Source organism: Pristiophorus japonicus, chromosome 30 (assembly GCF_044704955.1).
Source record: "Pristiophorus japonicus isolate sPriJap1 chromosome 30, sPriJap1.hap1, whole genome shotgun sequence".
Taxonomy (NCBI): domain Eukaryota; kingdom Metazoa; phylum Chordata; class Chondrichthyes; family Pristiophoridae; genus Pristiophorus; species Pristiophorus japonicus.
In genome coordinates this window covers 6,274,371-6,289,449 of record NC_092006.1, presented here as the reverse complement: position 1 = coordinate 6,289,449, position 15,079 = coordinate 6,274,371, and the positions used below count along the sequence as shown (strand labels likewise).

Below are 15,079 nucleotides of genomic sequence, written 5' to 3'. Positions count from 1 at the left end.
GGATCCCGAACTACATCCTGAAGGGTGGAAGATGCCTGTGGGTGGATTTTTTTTAACGTGGGGTGGCCGTTGCACACCAGCCACCACACGGGGCTTGACAGAGCGAGGTCTTGGTCCCAGGGGCAAGGGTTAACCAGGACGACTGGAGACCAGCTCTGCTGCACGGGCCTAGTGCGCCCACACATATCGCACAGTGTGGGCTGGGCCCGTGCTGCCCCTGGGCCCCGAACTCACGCCTCCCCCTGGACCCCGATCACGTCCCTCTACAGTCTCTCGCCGCTCCTTCGCCCCGACCTCGTCGCTCCTGCTGTACCCGCCCACACATAGCGCTTTAAATAGTACTGCTGCAGGTTCCTTCCTGCCTGTTGGCTCCACAAGTTGCTGGCTGTGTGTATTATGCAGCAAGTCAGGCACTGGAGCAGTCCTATATCAGAAAGGGGTCCTCCAGCAAGCCTAGTCTAAAGAAAGACTTGCATTTATATATAGCTTTTCACTACCACGGGACATCTTTACAGCCAATGAAGTACCTTTGGAGTGTAGTCACTGTCATAATGTGGGAAGCAGGGCGCTATGATGATGAGGGTTGACTTCTAAGCGCGCCTGTGCCTTTAAGGAGAGAGCGCCTGCGCCTTTAAGAGAGTCAGCTGGTTGGGGTCAGCTGATCGCCAGTGTTGCAGACATGGCCGCGTCAGTTACACTGTTACAGTGTGTCTGCTTTGTTACATTGCTTCCGGGTGCGGTGCGCTGTACTTACAGCCGACAGGTAAAGGTGGCACAAAGCAGGATACTTTAGGGGCCAGCACAGCCCAACTTAAGGCAGCTAGAGCAATGTCTCCCACCGCGAATGTTGCACCAATGTGAGTTTGAGGGGCGAGAAATGCAGAGACGTTCTTCATTCATTTCAAACCAGCCCTGTTAAAGAAAGGCAGGTTTTGAGATGGATTTAGATCGCGCCTTTCACGACCACCGGACGTCTCCAAAGGGTTTGGAGTCTAGTCACTGTATGTAATACAGGGAGATGCGGCAGCCCAATGTGCGCACAGCAAGATCCCACAAACGGCGATGTGATCATGGCGACCCAGGTCAGCTGTTTTTCCTTCAGTGATGTTGATGCGCGGGATCAATATTGGCCACCTGGGAGCGCTCCCCTCTGCTCTTCTTCGAAATGGTGGCTGTGGGATCTTTCGTGTTCACCCGAGAGGGCAGGGCCTTGGTTTAACGTCTCATCCATAAGACAGCCCTTCCGACAGTACGACGCTCCCTCGACACTGCCCCTCCGACAGTACGACGCTCCCTCGACACTGCCCCTCCGACAGTACGACGCTCCCTCGACACTGCCCCTCCGACAGTACGACGCTCCCTCGACACTGCCCCTCCGACAGTACGACGCTCCCTCGACACTGCCCCTCTGACAGTACGACGCTCCCTCGACACTGCCCCTCCGACAGTACGACGCTCCCTCGACACTGCCCCTCCGACAGTACGACGCTCCCTCGACACTGCCCCTCTGACAGTACGATGTTCCCTCGACACCGCCCCTCTGACAGTACGATGCTCCCTCAGTACTGCCCCTCTGACAGTACGACGCTCCCTCGATACCGCCCCTCCGATGGTACGACGCTCCCTCGGCACCGCCCCTCCGACAGTGCGGCGCTCTCTCGGCACCGCCCCTCCAACAGTGCGGCGCTCCCTCAGTACCGCCCCTCCGACAGTACGACGCTCCCTCGACACTGACCCTCCGACAGTACAACGCTCCCTCGACACTGTCCTTCCGACAGTACAACGCTCCCTCAGCACTGCCCCTCTGATGGTACGACGCTCCCTCGACACTGCCCCTCCGACAGTACAACGCTCCCTCAGCACTGTCCCTCCGACAGTACAACGCTCCCTCAGCACTGCCCCTCCGTCGGTGCGGAGCTCCCTCGGCACTGCACTGCCTAGATTTTTTGTGCTCGGGGCCCTGGAGTGGGACTTGAACCCACAACCTTCTGACTCAGGCGAGTGAGCTATCCCACTGAGCCACGGCTATCACTGTTAGTATATTGTGCCTTTTTTTTAAAATCTTTATATCTAGCCAGTGGTGCACTCGCCTTGTCTAGTGACTTGTTCGCCCCCCTCCCCAAGCAGCAGGTTAGTATTTATTGAGGGTAATGAGTCTCACGATGAATGAAACGCTGTACATTTGTTCTCCACTCCTCTAAGTTTGTTACAGAGATTGTTGTATGCAGAAAACTGTGATCCTTCCACAAGATCCTGGCTTTCACTGCCCAGTCCGCTGGTTTCCAGTCATAATGGAAAGACTGCCCTCCGGGGTTCCCGCTCCTGGCCCGATTATCCGGTGCTTCGCGCAGGGAAAATATACTTCCCGGGCTGGGGAGTCTAGAACCAGGGGTCACACAGTCTCAGGATAAGGGGTCGGCCATTGAGGACTGAGGTGAGGAGGAATTTCTTCACTCGGAGGGTGGTGAATCTTTGGAATTCTCTGCCCCAGAGGGCTGTGGAGGCTCAGTCGTTGAGTATATTCAAGGCTGAGAGTTTTGGACTCGAGGGGAATCGAAGGATCGAGCGGGAAAGTGGAGTCGAGGTCGAAGAGATCTCATTGAATGGCGGGGCGGAGCAGATTCGAGGGGCCGAATGGCCGACTCCTGCTCCTATTTCGTATGTTCCTGTGACACGGGCGATGGGCTGAATGGCCTCTGCCCGCGTTGTGAAACTCTGGCCTCGTTTCCCCGCTGAGTGGAGCTGTCGCGGTTTGAGATGAGGAAGTACAAAAAGAGGAATCATCGACCAATGCTGACTGTGACTGCCACATGAGACCATAACCCGTTCAAACCCCAACCTACGGGGCCAAGACTTCACCCCCACCCCTCCTCCACTAGCTGCTGTCCGACTCCCCCCTCGGGAGGCAAGGGAGGAAGAAAGACTTGCATTTATATAGCGCCTTTCACAACCACCGGACGTCCCAAAGTGCTTTACAGCCAATGAAGTACTTTTTGGTGTGGTCACTGTTGTGGGAAACGCGGCAGCTCAATTTGCGCACAGCAAGCTCCCACACACAGCGATGTGATAATGACCCAGATCATCGTTTTTTTTTGTTATGTTGATTGAGGGATAAATATCGGCCCCAGGACACCGGGGAGAACTCCCCCTGCTCTTCTTCCAATAGTGACCCTGGGATCTTTTACATCCACCCGAGAGGACAGACGGGGCCTCGGTTTAACGTCTCATCCAAAAGACCCGCCCCTCCGCCAGTGCGGCACTCCCTCAGTACTGCCCCTCCGACAGTGCGGCACTCCCTCAGTACTGCCCCTCCGACAGTGCGGCACTCCCTCAGTACTGCCCCTCCGACAGTGCGGCACTCCCTCAGTACTGCCCCTCCGACAGTGCGGCACTCCCTCAGTACTGCCCCTCCGACAGTGCGGCACTCCCTCAGTACTGCCCCTCCGACAGTGCGGCACTCCCTCAGTACTGCCCCTCCGACAGTGCGGCACTCCCTCAGTACTGCCCCTCCGACAGTGCGGCACTCCCTCAGTACTGCCCCTCCGACAGTGCGGCACTCCCTCAGCACTGCACTGGGAGTGTCAGCCTGAATTTTTTGTGCTCAAGTTCCTGGAGTGGGACTCGAAGCCACAACCTTCTGACTTGGAGGCGAGGGTGCTGCCCACTGAGCCACAGCTGACACTGTCTCGAATTGTTTTCCCGTTCATTTGCTGACACGGGGCTCGCGCTGGAAACAGGTTGGGGATGGCGGGGTGAGGGGGCACGCAAGATGTGCATGGGTCGGTATCCATCAAACCGCAGTGGCTCATTTCGGGAATCTCTGGGAAGGACAGGATGGTCCGTGCGGCATACTTTATTTGGGGAGTGTCTCCTGACCTCCGCATTAGATATGGGGGAGGGGCGGATGAACGAGAGAGTCTGCCCAGACTCCCATGGTGCGTGCGTGTGTGGATATCCGAGAGAACGGGATCGGGCCTGGTTGCGATGCCCCTGTAGTCCAATAGCCCCTTGACCCTGCATCAGCGCAGATATTAGAATAAAAGCGTGAATAGCCACCTGGGGCTGTGCAGTGCTGTACCTACGCACGGGACTGTACCTTCTGTGTTGTGGAAAAGTGCCGCCCCGTGTCCTAACTCGCACCCAGTCCCGCTCACCCATCACCCCCTGTGCTCGCTGCCCCGTGTCCTAACTCGCACCCAGTCCCGCTCACCCATCACCCCCTGTGCTCGCTGCCCCGTGTCCTAACTCGCACCGAGTCCCTCTCACCCATCACCCCCTGTGCTCGCTGCCCCGTGTCCTAACTCACACCGAGTCCCGCTCACCCATCACCCCCTGTGCTCACTGCCCCGTGTCCTAACTCGCACCGAGTCCCGCTCACCCATCACCCCCTGTGCTCACTGCCCCGTGTCCTAACTCGCACCGAGTCCCGCTTACCCATCACCCCCTGTGCTCACTGCCCCGTGTCCTAACTTGCACCGAGTCCCGCTCACCCATCACCCCCTGTGCTCACTGCCCCGTGTCCTAACTCGCACCGAGTCCCGCTCACCCATCACCCACTGTGCTCACTGCCCCCGTGTCCTAACTCGCACTGAGTCCCGCTCGCCCATCACCCCCTGTGCTCGCCGACCTACATTGACTCCCGGTTAAGCAACGCTTCAATTTTAAAATTCTCATTCTGGTTTTCAAATCCCTCCATGGCCCTGACCCCTCCCTATCTCTGTAACCCCCTCCAGCCGCTACACCCCTCCCCCACCCCTACCGAGATGTCTGCGCTCCTCTAATTCTGCCCTCTTGACCATCCCTGATTATAATCGCTCCACCATTGGTGGCCGTGCCTTCAGCTGCCTGGCCCCCAAGCTCTGGAACTCCCTCCCTAAACCTCTCCGCCTCTCTTCTCTCTCTTCCTTTTAAGACCCTCCTTGAAACCGACCTCTTTGACCAAGATTTTGGTCACCTGTCCTTTGACATAGGAATATAAGAAATAGGAGCAGGAGTCGGCCATTCGGCCCCTCGAGCCTGCTCCGCCATTTAATACGATCATGGCTGATCCGATCATGGACTCAGCTCCACTTCCCCGCCCGCTCCCCGTAACCCTTCACTCCCTTATCGCTCAAAAATCTGTCTATCTCTGCCTTAAATATATTCAATGACCCAGCCTCCACAGCTCTCTGGGGCAGAGAATTCCACAGATTTACAACCCTCAGAGAAGAAATTCCTCCTCATCTGTGTTTTAAATGGGCGGCCCCTTATTATGTGGATCGGTGTTGCATTTTGTCTGTTAAACCCCCCTGTGTAGCACCTTGGGACGTTTCGCTACGTTAAAAGTGCTGCATCACGACACACTGTGGCTGTTGTCATTGGAACAGAGGAGGTTGAGAGGAGATCTCATCGAGGTGTACAAAATATTGAGGGGCCTGGACATAGTGGATAGTAAGGGTCTATTTCCATTGGTGGAGGGGGCTATTACGAGGGGGGAATAGTTTTAAGGTGGTTGGTGGAAGGTTTAGAAACATAGAAACATAGAAAATAGGTGCAGGAGTAGGCCATTTGGCCCTTCTAGCCTGCACCGCCATTCAATGAGTTTATGGCTGAACATTCAACTTCAGTACCCCTCCCCCACCCCCACCGAGATGTCTGCGCTCCTCTAATTCTGCCCTCTTGACCATCCCTGGTTATAATCGCTCCACCATCGGTGGCCGTGCCTTCAGCTGCCTGGCCCCAAGCTCTGGAACTCCCTCCCTAAACCTCTCCGCCTCTCTTTTCTCTCTCTCCCTTTTAAGACCCTCCTTGAAACCGACCTCTTTGACCAAGAGGGGGTTTGAGGGGGGCCTCTTTACGCAGAGGGTTGTGGGGATCTGGAACTCGCTGCCTGGAAGAGTGGTGGATGCAGAAACCCTCACCACTTTTAAGAGATGGTTGGATGGGCACTTGAAGTGCAGCAACCTGCAGGGTTACGGGCCTAGAGCTGGTCATTGGGATTAGACTGGGTGACCTTTTGTTGGACGGAGCAGATATAACGGTAAGTACTGCAGGGAATCGAATACGGCCAGGGTGATCTCCTGGACTAGTGTCGATCGCCTGGACGGGTCGGAGAGGAATTTTCCCAGATTTCTTTCTCCCGAAATTGGCCGGGGTTTTTAATCTGGTTTTTTGCCTCTCCCAGGAGATCACGTGGCTGCGGTTGGGGTGGAGTGTAGAATGTTTCAGTATAAGGGGTGTCGCAGTTGTGTGAGGCGGACTGGTTGGGCTGGGTGCTCTTTGCCTTTCCGTCATTGTTCATAGGTTTATATGTAACCTTCAGGGCTACTGACCGAGGGCCGTGCGGCTCTGTGTCGGCCGGCACGGACACGATGGGCCGAGATGGCCTCCTTCTGCGCTGTAAATTTCTATGTTTCTATGATCTTTGATGCCTCTCTCTCTCTCTCTCTCTCTCTCTCTCTCTCAGGTTTCTCTCGAGTACAATCCCGGACGGAATGTGTCGGTTGACTCGCCCAGCGTTCCGAATGTGCTCCATGTTCGGGCTGTGGGCCACAACGACACCATCCACTACCTGTGGAGCACACTGGGGGCCCCCACTGTCCTGCTCATCTACACCAGTAGCCCTCGCAGCTCGCTCCACATCAACTGGACCCGGCTGGAGCTGAGAGACCCGTCCGGGGCTGTGCACATCGAGCCCGCCGAGACCATCGTCTATTCCACTGCGGTTATCTTCTCCCGGGTAAGTGTCGAGGGTAAAGGCTCCTTGTGGAAACATGGAAAATAGGTGCAGGAGTAGGCCATTCGGCCCTTCGAGCCTGCACCACCATTCAATAAGATCATGGCTGATCATTCACCTCAGTACCCCATTCCTGCTTTCTCTCCATACCCCTTGATCCCTTTAGCCGTAAGGGCCGCATCTAACTCCCTTTTGAATATATTTAGTGAATTGGCCTCAACAACTTTCTGTGGTAGAGAATTCTACAGGTTCACAATTCTCTGAGTGAAGAAGTTTCTCCTCATCTCGGTCCTAAATGGCTTACCCCTTATCCTTAGACTGTGTCCCCTGGTTCTGGACTTCCCCCAACATCGGGAACATTCTTCCTGCATCTAACCTGTCCAGTCCCGTCACAATTTTATATGTTTCTGTGAGATTCCCCTCTCATTCTTCTAAATTTCAGTGAATATAAGCCCAGTCGATCCAGTCTCTCTTCATATGTCAGTCCTGCCATCCCGGGAATCAGTCTGGTGAACCTTCGCTGCACTCCCTCAATAGCAAGAACGTCCTTCACGAAGGAACGGCACAAATAACCTTCCGGAAGCACGAGGGGACCAAGGGACTCGCGAGAAGGAGGAACTGAAGGAAATCCTTTATTAGTCAGGAAATTGTGTTCGGGAAATTAATGGGATTGAAGGTGTCAGCTGTGGCTCAGTGGGCAGTACTCTCTCTCTCTCTCTCTCTCTCTCTCCTGAGTCAGAAGGTTGTGGGTTCGAGTCCCACTCCAGGGGCTTGAGCACAAAAATCTAGGCTGGCACTCGCAGTGCTGAGGGAGCGCCGTACTGCACTGTCGGAGGGGCAGTACTGAGGGAGCGCCGCACTGTCGGAGGGGCGGTACTGAGGGAGCGCCGCACTGTCGGAGGGGCAGTACTGAGGGAGTGTCGGAGGGGCGGTACTGAGGGAGCGCCGCACTGTCGGAGGGGCAGTACTGAGGGAGCGCCGCACTGTCGGAGGGGCAGTACTGAGGGAGCGCCGCACTGTCGGAGGGGCGGTACTGAGGGAGCGCCGCACTGTCGGAGGGGCGGTACTGAGGGAGCGCCGCACTGTCGGAGGGGCGGTACTGAGGGAGCGCCGCACTGTCGGAGGGGCAGTACTGAGGGAGCGCCGTACTGCACTGTCGGAGGGGCAGTACTGAGGGAGCGCTGTCTTTCGGATGAGATGTTAAACCAAGGCCCCGTCTGCCCCCTCGGGTGGATGTAAAAGATCCCACGGCCACTATTGGAAGAAGAGCAGGGGGAGTTCTCCCCGGTGTCCTGGGGCCAATATTTATACCTCAACCAACATCCCTTAATGCTGCCCCCGAAGGATATGCCGAGAGGCGCGGGGCTGACAATTACATTTGTATTGCGCCTTCTGAAAGGACCAATAATTTTGAGCAGTTTGAGTTGAAAGGAAACTGGGGCTGTGATCCATCTGATGCCGTCGCTCTGCCAGTGTTCAGTGTCTTTACCCTGTCTGCCTGAAGTCATGTAAAGCACTGAGCCAAACCCACCGTGTACTGTATCACCCGTCCAACGAGGAAGTCTGTTCACTTGTCGGTGTATTCACTAAGGAGGACACAAACAACCTTCCGGATATAAAAGGGGTCAGAGGGTTTAGTAAGAAGAAGGAACTGAGGGAAATCCTTATTAGTCGGGAAATTGTGAATATAAGCCTAGTCGATCCAGTCTTTCTTCATATGTTGGGAAAATTGATGGGATTGAAGGCCAATAAATCCCCAGGGCCTGATAGACTGCATCCCAGAGTACTTAAGGAGGTGGCCTTGGAAATAGCGGATGCATTGACGGTCATTTTCCAACATTCCATAAACTCTGGATCAGTTCCTATGGAGTGGAGGGTAGCCAATGTAACCCCACTTTTTAAAAAAAAAAGGAGGGAGAGAGAAAACAGGGAATTATAGACCGGTCAGCCTGACCTCAGTAGTGGGTAAAATGATGGAATCAATTATTAAGGATGTCATAGCAGCGCATTTGGAAAGAGGTGACATGATAGGTCCAAGTCAGCATGGATTTGTGAAAGGGAAATCATGCTTGACAAATCTTCTGGAATTTTTTGAGGATGTTTCCAGTAGAGTGGACAAGGGAGAACCAGTTGATGTGTATTTGGACTTTCAGAAGGCTTTCGACAAGGTCCCACACAAGAGATTAATGTGCAAAGTTAAAGCACATGGGATTGGGGGTAGTGTGCTGACATGGATTGAGAACTGGTTGTCAGACAGGAAGCAAAGAGTAGGAGTAAATGGGTACTTTTCAGAATGGCAGGCAGTGACAAGTGGGGTACCGCAAGGTTCTGTGCTGGGGCCCCAGCTGTTTACACTGTACATTAATGATTTAGACGAGGGGATTAAATGTATCTCCAAATTTGCGGATGACACTAAGTTGGGTGGCAGTGTGAGCTGCGAGGAGGATGCTATGAGGCTGCAGAGTGACTTGGATAGGTTAGGTGAGTGGGCAAATGCATGGCAGATGAAGTATAATGTAGATAAATGTGAGGTTATCCACTTTGGTGGTAAAAACAGAAAGACAGACTATTATCTGAATGGTGACAGATTAGGAAAAGGGGAGGTGCAACGAGACCTGGGTGTCATGGTACATCAGTCATTGAAGGTTGGCATGCAGGTTCAGCAGGCGGTTAAGAAAGCAAATGGCATGTTGGCCTTCATAGCGAGGGGATTTGAGTACAGGGGCAGGGAGGTGTTGCTACAGTTGTACAGGGCCTTGGTGAGGCCACACCTGGAGTATTGTGTACAGTTTTGGTCTCCTAACTTGAAGGACATTCTTGCTATTGAGGGAGTGCAGCGAAGGTTCACCAGATTGATTCCCGGGATGGCGGGACTGACATATCAAGAAAGACTGGATCAACTGGGCTTGTATTCACTGGAGTTCAGAAGAATGAGAGGGGATCTCATGGAAAAAAATTCTGATGGGTTTAGACAGGTTAGATGCAGGAAGAATGTTCCCGATGTTGGGGAAGTCCAGAACCAGGGGTCACAGTCTAAGGATAAGTGGTAAGCCATTTAGGACCGAGATGAGGAGAAACTTCTTCACCCAGAGAGTGGTGAAGCTGTGGAATTCTCTACCACAGAAAGTTGTTGAGGCCAATTCACTAAATATATTCAAAAAGGAGTTAGATGAAGTCCTTACTACTCGGGGGATCAAGGGGTATGGCGAGAAAGCAGGAATGGGGTACTGAAGTTGCATGTTCAGCCATGAACTCATTGAATGGCGGTGCAGGCACGAAGGGCCGAATGGCCTACTCCTGCCCCTATTTTCTATGTTTCTATGTTTCTAAATGTGGACCAACCTGTAAAAGCTGTTCGAGTTGCAATGGTACATGTGCAAATGTAAATGTAATTATTTTTTTTACCTTGGTTATGAAGTTGAGTTAATTATTGCCAGAGGGCAGAGCCCCGATGTTGCTGGGGAACAAAATAAGAAGTAGGAGCAGGAGTCGGCCATTCGGCCCCTCGAGCCTGATCCACCATTCAATGAGATCACGGCTGATCTGAACACGATTCCTGCGATGACCACTGTCCAGTCGGTGGTGGTGGTTGATTTTAGCCATCCGCCCATTAACAGGAGTGGCTGAGTGTGTTCCAAGGCAGCCTCAAGCTCCCTCCTTTGCCTCAACCCCAGCGGGCATTCTTCAGGCAGGAAATTCAACCAAGGAGGGCATCACAGCCGAGCTTAATCCTGTCCTCAGCCGAAAATTCTCAGCCACATCTGCAAATCCCCTCTAACCTCCTCCAGCCCCTACACCCCTCCCTATCCTTGTGACCTTCTCCAGCTCCTACACCAACCCTATCTCTATAACCTCCTCCAACCCTACACCCCTCTCTATCTGTAACTTCCTACAACGCCCTCCCCCCCCCCCCCAGAGATCTCTGCGCTCCTCCAATTCTGCCCTCTTGCACATCTCCCGATTTCCATCGGTGGCCGTGCCTTCAGCTGCCTGGGCCCCAAGCTCTGGAACTCCCTCCCTAAACCTCTCCGCCCCTCTCTCCTCCTTTTAAGACGCTCCTTAAAATCGGCCCTATATAACTGTAGCAGGACTTCCCTGCTTTTATACTCCATCCCCTTTGCAATAAAGGCCAAGATTCCAGTGGCCTTCCTGATCACTTGCTGTACCTGCATACTATCCTTTTGTGTTTCATGCACAAGTACCCCCAGGTCCCGCTGTACTGCGGCACTTTGCAATCTTTCTCCGTTTAAATTATAATTTGCTTTCTTATTTTTCCTGCCAAAGTGCATGACCTCACACTTTCCCACATTATACTCCATCTGCCAAATGTTTGCCCACTCACTTAGCCTGTCTATGTCCTTTTGCAAATTTTTTGTGTCCTCCTCACGCATTGCTTTTCCTCCCATCTTTGTATCGTCAGCAAATTTGGCTACGTTACACTAGTGCATCTGGAGCAGACCACCTCCCTATCCTCCTGGGGAGAATTGAGGTCGATTGTAGTCTCTCCCCCGGCCCCCGCACTCCTCCCCAGCCCCCACACCCATCTGGTTCAGGTGCACGAGACACACTCATTTTCCCCACCCGCCAGAGTAGGTGCACCTGTGCAAAGACATCAGGCTTGATTGTGAAGCCCCACACAGTCAAATAACCCGAGAATTTGAGCTGGTCCCATCCTGCATGGCTCAGAGACATGGACCATGTACAGTAGACACCTCGAGTCGCTGGAGAAATACCACCAACGATGTCCCCACAAGATCCTGCAAATCCCCTGGGAGGACAGACGCACCAACGTTAGCGTCCTCGACCAGGCCAACATTCCCCAGCATCGAAGCACTGACCACACTCGACCAGCACTGCTGGGCAGGGCCACATTGTCCGCATGCCCCAGACACGAGACTCCCAAAGCGAGCGTTCTACTCGGAACTCCTTCACGACAAACGAGCCAAAGGTGGGCAGAGGAAACGTTACAAGGGACCACCCTCAAAGCCTCCCCTGATAAAGTGCAACATCCCCACCGACACCTGGGAGTCCCTGGCCAAAGACCAGTCCGCCCTAAGTGGAGGAAGTGCATCCGGGAGGGCGCTGAGCACCTCGAGTCTCGTCGCCGAGAGCGTGCAGAAACCAAGCGCAGGCAGCGGAAGGAGCGTGTGGCAAACCTGTCCCACCCTCCCCTTCCCTCAACCACTGTCTGTCCCACCTGTGACAGAGACTGTGGCTCTCGTATTGGACTGTTCAGCCACCTAAGGACTCACTTTTCGAGTGGAAGATAGTCTTCCTCGACTCCAAGGGACTGCCTGTGATGATGAGGCAGAGCATTAGGCAATGGCACTTGGCTGGGTGAGGGAGTGAGTTCCTGGGCTCGCTGTTTAAACCTGTTTTATTTTAAAATTTCCCTCCGTCTTTCAGGTCCTTGAATACGACGATGTGAATGACACGGCCAACCTCTCCCAGGTGCCAAACCGCTGCTTCTTCCCCACCTACCAGCTGGAGGACTTCACCTGGGACGACGTCAACGCCACCCTGAACCGCAGCACACTGACAGCCCAGTTCCGGGGCCGCAACGCCACGGGCCAGCTATTTGGCAACGGCAGCATCACCTTTCGGGTACGTGTGGGATTGGGCAGCGGGTTTTGGGGAGGGGAGGGTGGGTGCGGGGTATCGTGTCGCATGTGTGTGTTCACCATGTGATGTGTGGTTTCAACACTGCGGGCCAGCTATTCGGCAACTGCGGCGTCACAATTCCACGTGCATGTGGATTGGACAGTGGGTTTTGCGGGGTGGGGGGGGTGTTGCAGGGTTACGTGTGTGTTCACTGGGAGCAATGTGGGATGTGGTTTCAACGCTGCGGGCCAGCTATTCGGCAACTGCGGCGTCACAATTCCACGTACATGTGGATTGGGCAGTGGGTTTTTGGGGGGGGGGGGGGTGGTGGATGTTGCAGGGTCACGTGCGTGTTCACCGGGAACAACGTGGGGTGTGGTTTCAACCCCGCGGGCCAGCTATTCGGCAACTGCGGCATCACAATTCTACGTACATGTGGATTGGGCAGTGGGTTTTGGGAGGGGGGGGGCGGGTCGTGCAAGGTCCCATCACCGGAAGCAACATGGGGTGTGGTTTCAACGCTGCGGGCCAGCTATTCGGCAACTGCAGCATCACATTCCGCATACGTGTGGATTAGGCAGCGGGTTTTGGAGGTATCATGTCGCGCGTGTGTTCACCGGGAGCGTTGTGGTGTGTGGTTCCGGTGCACCAGTACATCTCTCTCCACTGGTCTGTATTGCAAGGGTATTCTGGCTCTCTGCTCCCCCTCTCACTGTCTCAGTGGCTGTGTTGGGTGACTGTGCCCACTGGGTGTGTGACTGGCTGAGATCCTGCCTTGCATGCCAAAGGCTGGACTGTGATGCCCTCCCCCCCCCCCCCCCCTCCCCCCATGCTGAATAGTCGGCATGTCCCAGACACTCTTAGGGTTGGGACACGAGACGTTTATCTGACCCAGGAGAGATTAGAGGTGGGAGCGTTACTCTGTATCTAACCCTGTGCTGTACCTGCCCTGGGAGTGTTTGATGAGACAGTGTAGAGGGAGCTTTACTCTGTACCTAACCCCCTGTACCTGCCCTGGGAGTGTTTGATGGGACAGTGTAGAGGGAGCTTTACTCTGTATCTAACCCCCTGTACCTGCCCTGGGAGTGTTTGATGGACAGTGTAGAGGGAGCTTTACTCTGTATCTAACCCCCTGTACCTGCCCTGGGAGTGTTTGATGGACAGTGTAGAGGGAGCTTTACTCTGTATCTAACCCCCTGTACCTGCCCTGGGAGTGTTTGATGGGACAGTGTAGAGGGAGCTTTACTCTGTATCTAACCCCCTGTACCTGCCCTGGGAGTGTTTGATGGGACAGTGTCGAGGGAGCTTTACTCTGTATCTAACCCCGTGCTGTACCTGCCCTGGGAGTGTTTGATGGGACAGTGTAGAGGGAGCTTTACTCTGTATCTAACCCCCTGTACCTGCCCTGGGAGTGTTTGATGGACAGTGTAGAGGGAGCTTTACTCTGTATCTAACCCCCTGTACCTGCCCTGGGAGTGTTTGATGGGACAGTGTAGAGGGAGCTTTACTCTGTATCTAACCCTGTGCTGTACCTGCCCTGCGAATGTTTGATGGGACAGTGTAGAGGGAGCTTTACTCTGTATCTAACCCCCTGTACCTGCCCTGGGAGTGTTTGATGGACAGTGTAGAGGGAGCTTTACTCTGTATCTAACCCCCTGTACCTGCCCTGGGAGTGTTTGATGGGACAGTGTAGAGGGAGCTTTACTCTGTATCTAACCCCCTGTACCTGCCCTGGGAGTGTTTGATGGGACAGTGTCGAGGGAGCTTTACTCTGTATCTAACCCCGTGCTGTACCTGCCCTGGGAGTGTTTGATGGGACAGTGTAGAGGGAGCTTTACTCTGTATCTAACCCTGTGCTGTACCTGCCCTGGGAGTGTTTGATGGGACAGTGTAGAGGGAGCTTTACTCTGTATCTAACCCCGTGCTGTACCTGCTGACGAAAGTTAATTTCCGCGGTCCCAGTCACTGCCTCGGTGATTCTAGCGTCTGCCGATTTTATGCTTCCAGATCACCGCGTTCGAAAGCTCGGGCCGCGACACTGGCCTCCCTCGCCTCCTGCATACCGCCAATACCTCGAAGCTGGAGTTTGTTGTGGAGGGGGTCGAGCCCCGGGGCAACCGGTCGCGCCTGGGCCTGGAGCTGATGGTGCTGGAGGGGGCGGGGGCCCGGCGGGAGCTCAAGGTGGCCCACACCATCGACGACGAATACACGCCCAGCATCTTCCAGGTACCCTGTACCGCCCCTCGCGGAGCTCCCTCGGTACCGCCCCTCGCGGAGCTCCCTCGGTACCGCCCCTCGCGGAGCTCCCTCGGTACCGCCCCTCGCGGAGCTCCCTCGGTACCGCCCCTCGCGGAGCTCCCTCGGTACCGCCCCTCGCGGAGCTCCCTCGGTACCGCCCCTCGCGGAGCTCCCTCGGTACCGCCCCTCGCGGAGCTCCCTCGGTACCGCCCCTCGCGGAGCTCCCTCGGTACCGCCCCTCGCGGAGCTCCCTCGGTACCGCCCCTCGCGGAGCTCCCTCGGTACCGCCCCTCGCGGAGCTCCCTCGGTACCGCCCCTCGCGGAGCTCCCTCGGTACCGCCCCTCGCGGAGCTCCCTCGGTACCGCCCCTCGCGGAGCTCCCTCGGTACCGCCCCTCGCGGAGCTCCCTCGGTACCGCCCCTCGCGGAGCTCCCTCGGTACCGCCCCTCGCGGAGCTCCCTCGGTACCGCCCCTCGCGGAGCTCCCTCGGTACCGCCCCTCGCGGAGCTCCCTCGGTACCGCCCC

At 55.2% G+C, this 15,079-nt stretch overlaps 1 protein-coding gene across 1 annotated transcript in view; it reads left to right on the top strand.

Annotated features, from left to right (window-relative positions):
• The first annotated feature begins 665 nt into the window (after window positions 1-665).
• glmp (glycosylated lysosomal membrane protein) overlaps window positions 666-15,079 on the top strand; it is a 15,144-nt gene continuing 730 nt past the window's right edge. The window contains exons 1-4 of the mRNA XM_070868729.1: window positions 666-763; window positions 6,446-6,718; window positions 12,122-12,319; window positions 14,324-14,542. Of these exons, the coding sequence (XP_070724830.1) occupies window positions 680-763; window positions 6,446-6,718; window positions 12,122-12,319; window positions 14,324-14,542 (774 nt within the window). The 5' untranslated portion in view covers window positions 666-679. The remainder of the gene's footprint in view (window positions 764-6,445; window positions 6,719-12,121; window positions 12,320-14,323; window positions 14,543-15,079) is intronic.